Genomic DNA, 14,133 nt, shown 5'->3' on the forward strand with positions numbered 1-14,133 from the left:
GGTTAACACCAAAGAGAAGGAAACAGAAGCAAAGAGATAAGAGATCGAGTGATTGTGGCAGGAAGTTATCTGGTGTGTTCAGACTGTTAGGAACTGATGAAAGATAGCATCACACAACATCACAATTTAAAGTTTCACTTGTCAGAAAGATATATATATATATATATATATATATATATATATATATATATATATATACAATATTCAAATGACACTGAGAATGGACTGACCATCATAATTAAAACAACAAAGTTGAGGTCAAGAAACTTAAGTTCAGAGAGTGTCAGGGCAAGACAGTCCAAGTCAAGATCAACATTTAAATACTATTAGCTTCATGCTCTGTTCAACTTATAAAATATAATCTTTATTATTTTATTTCAGCTTGACAAATGTTCACGACTACTTTGTTATCTTTAGATCAAAAAAAATAGCGACCGACTGTAGACTGTTCGGACCAGGACAAGACAAAGACGGCAAAAAGTACCAGCCTTTAGAAATAAAGTATAGAATGTGGCTAGATGATCAAAAAAAAAAATGTTGTTTTTTATATTTGTATTTTTTAATTTATTTTAGGAACAGTCCTAACGTCAAGAAGAGATCAAGCAAATAATCCTGACACAATGCTACACAGTGTTAGCCTAACGATCTTTCTTACCGTTGTGTTTCTTGACGATGTACATCAGTAGAACGTTAACTCCCAGACTGATGGTGAGAGCAGAGCTCAACACTATTTTAGTTTTCCACGAGTAAACTTGATCTTCTGGAAAAGGGGAAATGTCTGATAAGATGAATAAAAAATGCATGTCCTAGTATTTAATGTATACCGTTAGTTTTGTTTTTGGTTCCTTGTCCAAAGAAAATGTGTCCACATGAGACCACAGCACAGTGAAGCGTCTCATCATCAGCAAAGTTCTCTTCTCTGGACAAACTGTAGACGCATTCCCTCAATCCAGACGTAGAATTCAGGCCTGGTTTGACGTGCGACCAGTAAGCTCGGTGACTCTTCAGTTCTGGTTTTGAACCAGTAAACTCTCTCTTTACATGAGTTACTATTTGAACCAGAAGAAACTGAACATTGTAGATTGAAAGGAGGTCGTTGGACATCAGGTGAAGTCTCTTGGATATCAGTGATCGCAGGTTTTATTTCTGTCATGAATGAAGAAAGTAAAAATGGTATTTAGAAATCTTAAATTTATCTTCATTTTGATACTATTTCAGTGAATCATATACCTTATAATAAAATGTACGCATACAGTATAAATAGTAAACATGTAATAAATAAGGAGGTCACCTTACCTTCAACTTGCAAAAGAGTTGCGTTCAGAATCTTAAAATCAGAATGCCACGCTTCACAGCAGAAGTAAAATCCTGTGTCATTCAAATGTAATCCATGTAAATCCAGATCAAATGTCAATAATTGATAGTCTTTCCTAACATTTGAAACATCAGGTGAGTTGAAGGGATCTTTCTTAGATAACATTTCAGGAAAGTTGTCTGTAAAAAATCGAATCCATGTCCTTGTCCCGTATTTGTATTTGAGTTCTGCAGTGAAGACTCACATTTTGTCCGACTTGAATAGATCTCATAAAAATTCTTTCACACCCTGGAAAACAAAGAAAAGATAAGTAAATCATAAGTTAAAATCCCAAAAGGAAAGTCATATGGAAGGATTTGAAAAACCAGACCATAACTTCTCTGAAAAGAACGTGTAATTATTATAAAATAAAGTTAAACTGTTTCAACTTGAGTCAGTTCTCTCATTTCATTGGACGATCTTCGACTCTTTGATTTTGAGTTCAGCGAATGGAAGAAGTCTTTGTTGAAAGTCTTGTGGACTCAGACGGCAGATGTTATAACTTTTAACATCAACTGCAGAAGAAAATAATGATTTAAGTATTTAAAAAAGTTCTTTTAAATTATGCCTTTCAATCACTAAGACTACATTCATCAAAAGTCTTGACTTAAACCTATTTTAACTCGACTTCTACTATAAATTTTGTGTGTTTTGATTCAGTCGAGGAAATGTTTCTACACCTTGTCCAGAGAAGTGAGATCCTCTCACCATGAGACCCTCTACTGCGCCGTGGTCTCATGTGGAAACATTTTCGTTGGAAATGGATCCAACATCAAAGACAGTCAAGGTATTTTAACCAAATATTTTACATTGTTGAATTCACTTGTACATGTATTTTCCAACAGGAAATAATATCAGTGACTTCAGAAGCAAACTGGAGATTGTGTTTGGTGCTGGTCTCGCCATTTGTCTGCTCATTATTCTTCTAATGACCTACATCATCTGGAAACTAAAGCAAGATTTAAACGAAAATAATATATATTTTTTTTCATCTACAAATTAAAAATGATTAAAAATAAGTAACAATTGATCTTTTATTATTACATTGAACAAGCTTCATGTTATAAAAGAGATACAATCACTAGTTTGAAAGCATCCAAAAAAATCGGTAAAATACTAAATGTGACAGTGTACGAATGGTAATGATAACATGTTTTTTTTTTTTTTAAATTAAAATTTACATTAACACATTAACGTAAATAAAAAAACATGAATGTTGATGAACTCTTTCAGATTTAACTTGTCACTAAAATAAAATGTTTTTGGCCATGATTCTGCTCCTGTAAGAGGAGTTGTCCATGAGGCTTCCAATGTTCCTGATCTTCCTCCTAGTCCATCCACACAGTTCTTTCTATTGATGGATTTAGCTCCAGAGTAGAGGTTGAGGTTGTCGCGTATCAATCCTTGAAGATCTGAGCAGGTCAGACTCCTCTTTTGGCCTCTTGTTTTCTTGTGAAGGATCTCTCTGGTGTTTCCAAGTCCAGGCTCATCTGAGGTCCAGCAGGAGCATCATGATGACAAATCTATTTCTTCACATTGACCCCAGAATAGATCACGTTTTCCTGTAGATCCACACGTTTTTCCTTTCTTCCGCTTCTCCTCTTGGTGTAACTCGGTACAGCGTAAACCAATGAGTCAGAATTGTCCTGCTGGAAAATGAGAAACATATTAATACTGATGGATAAATAGAGAAGTTCAGTGACGTCTGGTTTCTACCTGCTGGTCCCCGTCATCAGTTTTGGACGTTGGTTGAAGACATGAAGATTCTATAGAGGAAAGAAAATATTACGCAGATGAACGTGTTTCATTGAACCTCCAACCAAAATAGTGTCAAAACTTCTCTGAACTTTCACTTCTACTTCCTGTCTCTGGTTTGATTTACTTTCTTCTCTTGACAGCATTGATGAGATCAACCATAGTGGTGAATGTATATAATATTATGCCAAATAAAACAATATCAGAAATCAATATTTAAATAATATGTTATGTACTTAAATGACAGTCATAAAATATCATGAATACAATCATGCAAAAAAATCTAATAATTAAAATGTTTCTAATATTTATACTTTTTTTAAACCAGGAAGACGAATGTAAAATACAAAAAAAAAATGTTTAAAATCATTTACTGATGGACTAGTTAAATACCACAACAGGAACATTTCACACAACTCCTCTTTTCTATTTTATCTTTGTGTCAAAAACCAAGTGCATTCATCTGAAGTGAGGAAGTAGAGGTGAAAGAAAAAAAAAAAATGTTGCAGGAAACCCACAGATTGATCTTTGCAGTTCTCATGAAGTGAGAAAACAAAAAAACACATTAGAAATTCAAACTATTGCATCATTCGGAAGCTACTTAATTGAAGGTGTCTTATAAACTGGAAAAAAATATCTATAAATGATGAAACAAGAAAGAAGAAAAGTTCTGTGCACCTGATTAAATGATCTACGTTAATAAAAAGAAAGATCTAACAGTTAGTCTTCCTTTAACATCTCTGCACAGAAAACATCACAAGAAACAAATAAAATAAAATAAAACCATCAATTCACTTTTTTAAATCCCAAAACTAATTTCTAATCATAAAATAGATCAGTTATTACTTATTTCGCATCATTCTTAATCTGTGAGTGGAAAAAAAAAGTTCTTACTGTTTAAATCTTGCTTTAGTTTCCAGATGATGTAAATCAGTAGAAGAATAATGAGCAGACAAATGGAGAGACCAGCACCAAACACAATCACCAGTTTACTCATGAAGTCACAAGGGTCTGTTTTTTCTGTTTGAAAACAAATTTAAATATGAATTCAACATCGTAAAATACATGGTTGTAATACCTTGAACGGCTTTGATGTTGGATGCATTTCCAACGAAAATGTGTCCACATGAGACCACGGCGCAGTAGAGGGTCTCATGGTGAGAGGAGCTCACTTCTCTGGACAAGTTGTAGAAACATTTCCTCGATTGAATCGTAAAGTTTTCTTTACATTCATCTCCTCCAATGTCACGAGCCAAGAGAAAACGTGGTGCTTTGTCTGCTCCAGATTTGAACCAGTAAACTGATTCTTTTCCAGAACATGAGTTTTTCTTCTTTGTGAGGAGTGAACATTGAAGATTACTGGAGGTTCCTGAATGCAGCAGATCAGTCTGAACCACATCAGTTACATCAGCATCTCTGTCTGTGAAGAAGTCCAAATATTTAGAGATGATTCATGAAAATATTAGACAAAAAGCAGTCAACAGGTTTAAATGCTGAAAAATAAAATATTAACATACAACATCCATTCGTGCAGGATGAAGTCTGCAGAGGGTTTATATGTTTGTTCAGCTCTCGTGTGGTTACTTGACACGCAGAGATGAAAAAAAAATTACACTTTTCTAAACCTTGTGCAGCAATAGACAGGAAGAGCGTTTGACGACCACAACAACAAGAAACTTTCCATTCAACTGTGAACAACAAGTTCTTCTGCTGGATCTGAAACTGTTTTAAAATAGAAAACTACTTCATTTTATCTTTAATTAAGTTAAATTCTGATTCCAAAGTTTAACTTTTGAGGTACTTAGAAAGTTTTAAGGTACTTGGAAAAAAGTAATTAAAAAAAGTAGTTGCTAAAAAGTTAAAACATACTTTGTGGGTAATTTATGTATATTTTTTGTGGAGTGTGTGACAAGAGTGAATGACCTTCACAATCTTAAAATAAACAGTGTTGCAATAACTGTCCCCATGAATGTCCAAATCTCTCCAAATGTTAGATTAGATATAATTCCAAGAAAATTAAAACAAAATGAAGCAGCAAAATGCGTGTTTCTTTTTGTTTGTGTCAGAGCAGGTGACTCTCTTTCCCTTTTTTCTCTGTTGTCTTTCATTTGTGGCATTTCCTTTTAGTCCAGATGCTCATGACAAAGTTTTTTCACCTTTTTATCTCTCTGGTTGTGACCTGTGACCTCTCTGGAGGTGATTAACCAAACATCCCAGGTGCTTGAAAGTTCAGATTGTGAGTTGAAGTCAATTTTTAGGGTTTTCTTGGTGCTTATATGGAGCTTTCCAAGGTGCTGATGACCCTGAGCTCTCAGCTTTTTTCAAGTTAATTTTAATTCAATAGCTTGATAGAAAACTTCTGGAGGTTTAACTCCATGATTTTTTCTGATCGTCAAGATATCAACACCAGTTATTATCACACAACCTTCTTTGAGGTACAAACATTTTTTAGTGTTTATGTTTTTGAAGTCATGTATGTCTTCACTGAAATTCACTCACAAGATGAAAAATATTTAAATGTCCCAGAAGTCCGTTTTTACACAGTATAATCAAAGTTGTATCGAAACTTTCAAGTAACTTTGGTCACATATTCAAACTTCCTGTTTCTTTCTTAATAAGGTCAAGAACATTTGTTTCTTCTTTTCACCACATGTAACTAAACCACAAACACCTTCCTCACACTCACACTAATATTTGATGATTTGAATATGATCATAAATAAAAATGTGATATATTTCAATAAATATATGATTTTACTATCGTGTGTCTGCGTGGTTGAGGATTAACACAAGTTGAGACGAACGTTGTTGTTGTTGTTTTTTTCAAAAGTTTATTTCAGTTTTATTAAAGAATACAAATACAAACAAGATAAAGTGTTAAACAGAAACAGTTATTTTAAGGTTTCCTTTAGTTTCTGTGGTCACTCGATTATAAAGATACAAAATAATAACAGTCATGAATTGTTGCCCATTAACACTGGTCTGATCTTTATCATGAAAGCATCACAGTTTTATTTTTGTTTTTTTTCTATTGTATCTCGCAAGCAACATAACAAATCTGAAAATAAAACTAAATACATTTTTCAGAAAAAAAAAAAAACGTCGACATCTTCTTCTTCTTCTTCTTCTTCTTCTTCTTCTTCACAATCCTCTCATCACTTATGATGTGTGTGTCTTCTCTTCACATCTGCTCTGTATTCTCCCTCTCCAGCCTTCATCAGAGTAAAAATGGCCACAGAGTGCACGGATGAATCTACACTTCCCTGCATGAATGAAACGGACAAAATGGAATTAAAAACAGATTTAATAATTTTCACTTTTACATCCTAAATATCTACCTGCTGCACATGTTGCTCTTCAGTGGATGGTGAAAAATATCGGCAGATAAAATCAAAATAATTATAAAGTCATCTTCATATTTTTATTATTTCATTATTTACTCACCAACACATTCATCAAGTATCGTGAGGAGGTAAATCATTAGAACCATAACTCCGAGACCTATGGAGACAACAGCTGCTGACCTAGTTGTCATCAGAAAATCATCGGTAGAGATATCTGGAGGAACAAAATACATTATTGAGCATAGTCTTAATGCAAATGTAACTGGTCCTTTACCTTGAGCCTCTTTGATGTTGGATGCATTTCCAACGAAAATGTGTCCACATGAGACCACGGCGCAGTAGAGGGTCTCATGGTGAGAGGAGCTCACGTCTCTGGACAAGTTGTAGAAACATTTCCTCGTTTGAATCGTAGAGTTTTCTTCACATTCATTTCCTCCAATGTCACGAGCAAAGAGAAAACGTGGTGCTTTGTCTGCTCCAGATTTGAACCAGTAAACTGATTCTTTTCCAGAACATGAGTTTTTCTTCTTTGTGAGGAGTGAACATTGAAGATTACCGGAGGTTCCTGAATGCAGCAGATCAGTGTGAACCACATCAGTTACATCAGCATCTCTGTCTGTGAAGAAGTCCAAATATTTAGAGATGATCCATGAACATATTGGACAAAAAGCAGATAAAAGCTTTAATTGCTCAAAAATTAAATATAAACATACAAATGATACAAGAGAAGGTGCACAGAATCTATGGAATTTTAGACAACTAATAGCATATCATCATGGAATGTTATCACATAACTCAAAGAGTCAGATGTAAATGAATGGAAATGGAAATAAACAAACAAAATGCAAAAAAAATGTTTTAACCACATATTTTTTTTAGGTTTATGTCAAATAAAAAAAAAGTGTTAGCGTACCTTCAACATGCAGAAAAGTTTTATTTATAAATGTCATCTTTGAGCTCACAACTTCACTGCAGAAGTAAAATCCAGTGTCTTCCAACTCTGCTCTGGTAAAACTCAGATCAAAATGTTTCAAGTCACGTTTTGTAGTGAATCGAGAAGTCTTGTTTACTAGTTGATTTCCAAAGGGATCCGAAGAGACTAAAACTTCCAGCAGGTTGTCAGAAGTTAATCTGGTCCACTGTAAGTTCCCGAATCGGCTCCCAATGTTGCATTTGAAAGTCACATCCTGTCCAACAAGTACGGTGCTTGACGGAAAGTTTTGATGACATCCTGGAACAGATTAAACAATTAGTTGTGGTTTGTGAATTAAAATATTGGAACATTTTTCTTTAAACTTTACAGTTAATTTTTATTTTACACCAAAGTGTAAAAAGCTTTGCTGATAAGTATGTCTAGGGTGTAAAGGTCAAATACACAACATTATATGGTTAAATTTGTACCAGATGAGCAGAAAAAACAGTTTGTTATTAAGATACATTTTTAAAGACTAAAGAAACTCTGAATTAAATTATTTCTTACAGAATTTAAAATAAAAGGCAAAACAAATGAAGAAATATATATCTATATAAAATCACAAGTTAATGTTATTACAAGTAAATCAAGTCTTAAAATAGATAAATAGAAAGTTCATAAAGCTGATCATTCTTACCTCCAGTCGAGACGAAGAGAAAATAAATGTAAAACATCTTCACCACAAGTCCAGCCAAGTTTGAGATACAAAACCTACAAACTGAAGCGTTTATGTTGCGACACAAGTGGGTGTGAACAAAAGAATCATTGGTCGGTCGTCATTTTTTTCTTCTCAGTTCGACCAATGAAAATAATCAGCTTGTTTTTTTCACCCCAGAAGAAGGTTACATGTTCAAAATGTGTCTCTTTAGTTTACGATCTCTTCTCTCTGTGTTTTTCTTACAAGTTTAACTTTCTCAACCAAAAGCAGCTGCAGGAATCTTTTGTAGTTTGAAGATTTACCCGCATTATTCTCAGTGAATATTTCATCTTTTTAGAGGAAATTGACGTCTTAAAACATGTATTGAAATAAAGTTGACTAAAGTTGATTAAATATGTGATTAAAACCACTTTATTTGTTTGAACCTGAACTTATCTAGACAAAGATGGTTTGAAAATAAATGAATAACATCTTCACCACAAAAAATTAAAAGAGGAATTTGAGTTCTGAAAACATCTAAAACAGGAAGTACGCTTTAGACACTCAATATATAGGTGATTAAAACAACTTTATTTTTTGTATTTTTTTCACGATTTAAAAAGAAAACCATTTTACAAAATGTTTATTTATTTTATTTGCAGTTCACAACAATCTCTCACCAGCCTCCCTTTTTTATTGAGTTCAACTAGGTCAACAAATGTGTTAATTTAAGTATCTCTTAAATATATATTGGACCTCTTTTGAAGTCTCCAACTCCAAGACACTCATTGTATTAACAAAGCGGGGCATAATTACAGCTGGCTAGAGGAGGAGTGAAGCCATGATTACATAATAATGGACTCTCGTAACCTCTTATTCCTTAAGATTTTAGACAGGAAAGAAGTCTATAAATCAATTACTTCAAAACCACTTCATGATGAGGGGATTACTGCATCTTGGAGAGGAAGACTTCAATTAAAAAAGGAGATAGAGGTGGATAGATGTACAGATGAATAGGTGGATGGACAGTAGGGTGGATGAATATATGGAAGGATGAATGGGTGGAACATTTAAGTTTAATAGTACATTTCTAATGACTACTGCAACAAAAGTCTATGTACTATTCATTTAATAAAGTCAATCTTATATAATCTAATTTCTGATCAGACAGATTGGACTACAAGTTTATCATAGACCTAAATAAAATGTGTTTATCGCCAAGTAACACTCACTCTGAGAGAAAGAACCTCCCACGCCTCGATTCATCCTCCGACTGCTCAATGGAAACTTTTCTCTCTCTGTGGTCTAGAGTGCAACGTTAAAACCTGTCAAGCGATGGCCTCTGACTTCCTGTCTTCTTCTTCTCTCTGAGGCTTGATGGGCTTCCTGTCTTATGACTCCTATGTGAGAAAACACAATTCTTTCAAATGTATTCACACAAAAATTTGAAGCTAGCTTCTTCTTAAATGACATTTGGATAAATATGACCTATATCTATCTAATGCTATGTTTTAAGATACATTAATCTAATGCTAGTCTATTCTGAATCTAATGCTAAGCTATAGTAACTCTAATGCAAATCTAGTTAGATCCTGATCTACCATATGCCATATATAATCCTAAAATACCATATTAAGAACGCTAAAATATGCTAAGAAAAGTGAAAAGAAATGAAAATTATATTTTTCACTGTAAATTGTTTTCAGTTTTATAAAATATTAATCAGAATATTGATTCTGGATTATTTATTTTAATGTTACAATAAAGCTTTTACAACTTGATGACGTTTTGTTAGACATTAAAAACCTATTAAACATCTTGAAAAATGGACCTGTCTCAAAGGAGAATGTTCATGACATCGACTGCTGCAGTTTAAGTCACACCTTCGTGCAGGATGAAGTCTGCAGAGGTGTTATATGTTTGTGTAGCTCTCGTGTGGTTACTTGACACGCAGAGATGAAAAAAAGTCAACTTTTCTAAACCTTGTGCAGCAATAGACAGGAAGAGCGTTTGACGACCTCAACAACAAGAAACTTTCAATTCAACTGTGAACAACAAGTTCTTCTGCTGGATCTGAAACTGTTTTAAAATAGAAAACTACTTCATTTTATCTTTAATTAAATTCAATTCTGATTCCAAAGTGGAACTTTTGAGGCACTTAGAAAGTTTTAAGGTACTTGGAAAAAAGTAATTAAGAATATTAATTGCTAAAAAGTGAAAGATAATATATGTATGTTTTTTGTGGAGTGTGTGACAAGAGTGACACAATCTTAAAATAAACAGTGTTGCATTAACTGTCTCCATGAATGTCCAAATTTCTCCAAACGTTAGATAAGATATAATTCCAAGAAAATGATACCAAAATGAAGCAGCAAAATGTGTGTTTCCTTTTGTTTGTGTCAGAGCAGGTGACTGTCTTTCCCTTTTTTTGCTGTTGTCTGTCATTTGCGGCATTTTCTTTTAGTCCAGATGCTCATGAAAAAGTTTCTTCTTATCTCTCTAGTTTTGACCTGTGACCTCTCTGGAGGTGGTTAACCAAACATCCCAGGTGCTTGAAAGTTCAGATTGTGAGTTGAAGTCAATTTTTAGGGTTTTCTTGGTGCGTATAAGGAACTGTCCAAGGTGCTGATGACACTGAGCTCTCAGCTTTTTCTATCAAGCTTTTCAAGTTAATTTTAATTCAATAGCTGGATAAAAAACTTCTGGAGTTTTAACTCCATGATTTTTTCTGATCGTCAAGATAGCAACACCAGTTATTATAACACAACCTTATTTGAGGCACAGACATTTTTTAGTGTTTTTGAAGTCATGTCTGCCTTCACCGAAATTCACTCACAAGATGAAAAATATTTGAATGTCACAGAAGTCAGTTTTTACACAGTATAATCAAAATTGTATCGAAACTTTCATGTTACTTTGGTCACATATTCAAACTTCCTGTCTCTTTCTTAATGAGGTCAAGAACATTTGTTTCTTCTTTTCAACACATGTAACTAAACCACAAACACCTTCCTCACACTCAGACAAAAAACATTTATCTTAATATTTGATGATTTGAATATGATCATAAATAAAAATGTGATATATTTCAATAAATATATGATTTTACTATCGTGTGTCTGCGTGGTTGAGGATTAACACAAGTTGAGACGAACGTTGTTGTTGTTGTTTTTTTCAAAAGTTTATTTCAGTTTTATTAAAGAATAAAAATACAAACAAGATAAAGTGTTAAACAGAAAAAGTTATTTTAAGGTTTCCTTTAGTTTCTGTGGTCACTTGATTATAAAGATACAAAATAATAACAGTCATGAATTGTTGCCCATTAACACTGGTCTGATCTTTATTATGACAGCATCACAGTTTTATTTTTGTTTTTTTTCTATTGTATCTCGCAAGCAACATAACAAATCTGAAAATAAAATTTAATACATTTTTCAGAAAAAAAAAAAAAACGTCGACATCTTCTTCTTCTTCTTCTTCTTCTTCTTCTTCACAATCCTCTCATCACTTTTATATGTGTCTTCTATTCACATCTGCTCTGTATTCTCCCTCTCCAGCCTTCATCAGAGTAAAAATGGCCACAGAGTGCACGGATGAATCTACACTTCCCTGCATGAATGAAACGGACAAAATGGAATTAAAAACAGATTTAATAATTTTCACTTTTACATCCTAAATATCTACCTGCTGCACATGTTGCTCTTCAGTGGATGGTGAAAAATATCGGCAGATAAAATCAAAATAATTATAAAGTCATCTTCATATTTTTATTATTTCATTATTTACTCACCAACACATTCATCAAGTATCGTGAGGAGGTAAATCAGTAGAACCATAACTCCGAGACCTATGGAGACAACAGCTGCTGACCTAGTTGTCATCAGAAAATCATCGGTAGAGATATCTGGAGGAACAAAATACATTATTGAGCATAGTCTTAATGCAAATGTAACTGGTCCTTTACCTTGAGCCTCTTTGATGTTGGATGCATTTCCAACGAAAATGTGTCCACATGAGACCACGGCGCAGTAGAGGGTCTCATGGTGAGAGGAGCTCACGTCTCTGGACAAGTTGTAGAAACATTTCCTCGATTGAATCGTAGAGTTTTCTTCACATTCATCTCCTCCAATGTCACGAGCCAAGAGAAAACGTGGTGCATTGTCTGCTCCAGATTTGAACCAGTAAACTGATTCTTTTCCAGAACATGAGTTTTTCTTCTCTGTGAGGAGTGAACATTGAAGATTACCGGAGGTTCCTGAATGCAGCAGATCAGTCTGAACCACATCAGTTACATCAGCATCTCTGTCTGTGAAGAAGTCCAAATATTTAGAGATGATTCAAGAAAATATTAGACAAAAAGCAGTCAACATGTTTAAATGTTAAAAAATTAAATATTAACATACAAACGATGCAAGAGAAGGTGCACAGAATATATGGACATTAAAATAACTGATATGATATTATCATGGAATGTTATCACTTAACTCAAAGAAGTCAAATCTAAATGAATGGAAATGGAAATAAACAAATAAACAAGTTGATAAAAAAATGTTTTAACCGCATAATGTTTTATGTGTATGTCAAATGAAAAAAAAGAAAGTGTTAATGTACCTTTAACATGCAGAAAAGTTGTATTTATAAATGTCATCTTTGAGTTTAAAACTTCGCTGCAGAAGTAAAATCCAGTGTCTTTCGACTCTGCTCTGGTAAGATTCAGATCAAAATAATCCGAGTCATGTTTTGCAGTGAATCGACGAGACTTGGTTTGTAATTGTCTTCCATAGGGAGACACAGAGAGTAAAACTTCCAGCAGGTTGTCAGAAGTTAATCTGGTCCACTGTAAGTTCCCGAATCGGCTCCCAATGTTGCATTTGAAAGTCACATCCTGTCCAACAAGTACGGTGCTTGAAGAAAAGTTTTGATCACATCCTGGAACAGATTAAACAATTAGTTGTGGTTTGTGAATTAAAATATTTGAACATTTTCCTTACACTTTACAAGTTATTTTTATTCTTCACCAAAGTGTAAAAAGCTTTTCTGATAAGTATTTCTACGGTGTAAAGGTGAAATACACAACATCATATGGTTAAATTTGTACCAGATAAGCAGAAAAATCTGTTTGTTATTCAGATACATTTTTAAAGTCTAAATAAACTCTGAATTAAATTATTTCTTACTGAATTTAAAATAAAAGACAAAACAAATGAAGAAATACATATCTATATAAAATCACAAGTTAATGTTGTTACAAGTAAATCAAGTGTTAAAATAGATAAATAGAATGTTCATAAAGCTGATCATTCTTACCTCCAGTCGAGACAAAGACGAAGAGAAAATAAACGTAAAACATCTTCACCACAAGTCCAGCCAAGTTTGAGACACAAAACCTACAAACTGAAGCATTTATGTTGCGACACAAGTGGGTGGGAACAAAAGAATCATTGGTCTGTAGTCATTTTTTTCTTCTCAGTTCGACCAATGAAAATAATCAGCTTGTTTTTGTTCACCCCAGAAGAAGTTTACATTTTCAAAATGTGTCTCTTTAGTTTACGATCTCTTCTCTCTGTGTTTTTCTTACATTTTTAACTTTCTCAACCAAAAGCAGCTGCAGGAATCTTTTGTGGTTTGAAGATTTACCCTCATTATTCTCACTGAATATTTCATCTCTTTAGAGGAAATTGACGTCTTAAAACATGCATTGAAATGTAGAAAGTCGACAGTTGACATAATAACATTAAATACGTGATTGAAACGTATTTATTAGTTTGAACCTGAACTTAATCTAGACAACAATTGTTTGCAAATAAATTAATAACATATTCACCACAAGTCCAGCCAGGTTTAAGATAAAAATAAAAAAAACTTCTATGTTGCAATGAAAGAGCAGATAGGGGGGAACTTAACAAGGTATTTTTCCGCTTGCCACTCATTTAAAAAAAAAATTTAAGAATAGAGGAATTTGAGTTCTGAAATCATCTAACACATGTAGAAAGTAGGCTTTAGACACTCAATAAATAGGCGATTAAAACAACTTAATTTTTTCTTTTTTCTTCAGGAGTTTAAAAGAAAAC

General features: G+C 33.5%; 2 protein-coding genes and 1 pseudogene across 3 annotated transcripts; all 3 read right to left on the reverse strand.

Annotated features, from left to right (window-relative positions):
- Window positions 1–638: 638 nt before the first annotated feature.
- LOC148071904 (uncharacterized) lies at window positions 639–2,093 on the reverse strand (annotated as a pseudogene).
- Window positions 2,094–5,913: 3,820 nt separating this feature from the next.
- On the reverse strand, window positions 5,914–8,121 carry LOC148071905 (uncharacterized). Its single transcript, XM_087799453.1, has 6 exons — window positions 8,063–8,121; window positions 7,366–7,683; window positions 6,727–7,068; window positions 6,553–6,666; window positions 6,447–6,463; window positions 5,914–6,371 (listed from the first exon to the last, which is right to left on the reverse strand). The coding sequence occupies exons 1-6, from the start codon at window positions 8,097–8,099 to the stop codon at window positions 6,264–6,266; spliced, it is 936 nt and encodes a 311-aa protein (XP_087655579.1). The 5' UTR covers window positions 8,100–8,121; the 3' UTR covers window positions 5,914–6,263.
- Window positions 5,914–13,418, reverse strand: LOC148071906 (uncharacterized). Of its 2 annotated transcripts, XM_087799454.1 has the most exons (7): window positions 13,370–13,418; window positions 12,674–12,991; window positions 12,027–12,368; window positions 11,853–11,966; window positions 11,747–11,763; window positions 11,557–11,671; window positions 5,914–6,241 (listed from the first exon to the last, which is right to left on the reverse strand). In XM_087799454.1, exons 1-6 carry the CDS (start codon window positions 13,410–13,412, stop codon window positions 11,573–11,575), a joined length of 933 nt encoding a protein of 310 aa, XP_087655580.1. In that variant the 5' UTR covers window positions 13,413–13,418; the 3' UTR covers window positions 5,914–6,241; window positions 11,557–11,572. The 2 variants fall into 2 exon arrangements, with proteins under 2 accessions (XP_087655580.1, XP_087655581.1); XM_087799455.1 differs by lacking the exon at window positions 11,747–11,763.
- Between the last annotated feature and the right edge of the window lie 715 nt (window positions 13,419–14,133).

Source organism: Callionymus lyra, chromosome 9, assembly GCF_982586985.1.
Source record: "Callionymus lyra chromosome 9, fCalLyr1.hap1.1, whole genome shotgun sequence".
In the NCBI taxonomy this organism is placed as follows: domain Eukaryota; kingdom Metazoa; phylum Chordata; class Actinopteri; order Syngnathiformes; family Callionymidae; genus Callionymus; species Callionymus lyra.

What these genes read in the sequence shown, in the direction of transcription:
- LOC148071905 (XM_087799453.1), bottom strand. Translation starts at nt 8,099, where the DNA reads ATGTTTTACATTTATTTTCTCTTCGTCTCGACTGGAG. An exon ending in TCTCTTCGTCTCGACTGGAG is followed by an intron (nt 7,684 to 8,062) that starts GTAAGAATGATC and finishes AATCTGTTCCAG; the next exon opens with GATGTCATCAAAACTTTCCG. An exon ending in CAACATCAAAGAGGCTCAAG is followed by an intron (nt 6,667 to 6,726) that starts GTAAAGGACCAG and finishes TTGTTCCTCCAG; the next exon opens with ATATCTCTACCGATGATTTT.
- LOC148071906 (XM_087799454.1), bottom strand. Translation starts at nt 13,412, where the DNA reads ATGTTTTACGTTTATTTTCTCTTCGTCTTTGTCTCGACTGGAG. An exon ending in CGTCTTTGTCTCGACTGGAG is followed by an intron (nt 12,992 to 13,369) that starts GTAAGAATGATC and finishes AATCTGTTCCAG; the next exon opens with GATGTGATCAAAACTTTTCT. An exon ending in AACTTTTCTGCATGTTAAAG is followed by an intron (nt 12,369 to 12,673) that starts GTACATTAACAC and finishes ACTTCTTCACAG; the next exon opens with ACAGAGATGCTGATGTAACT.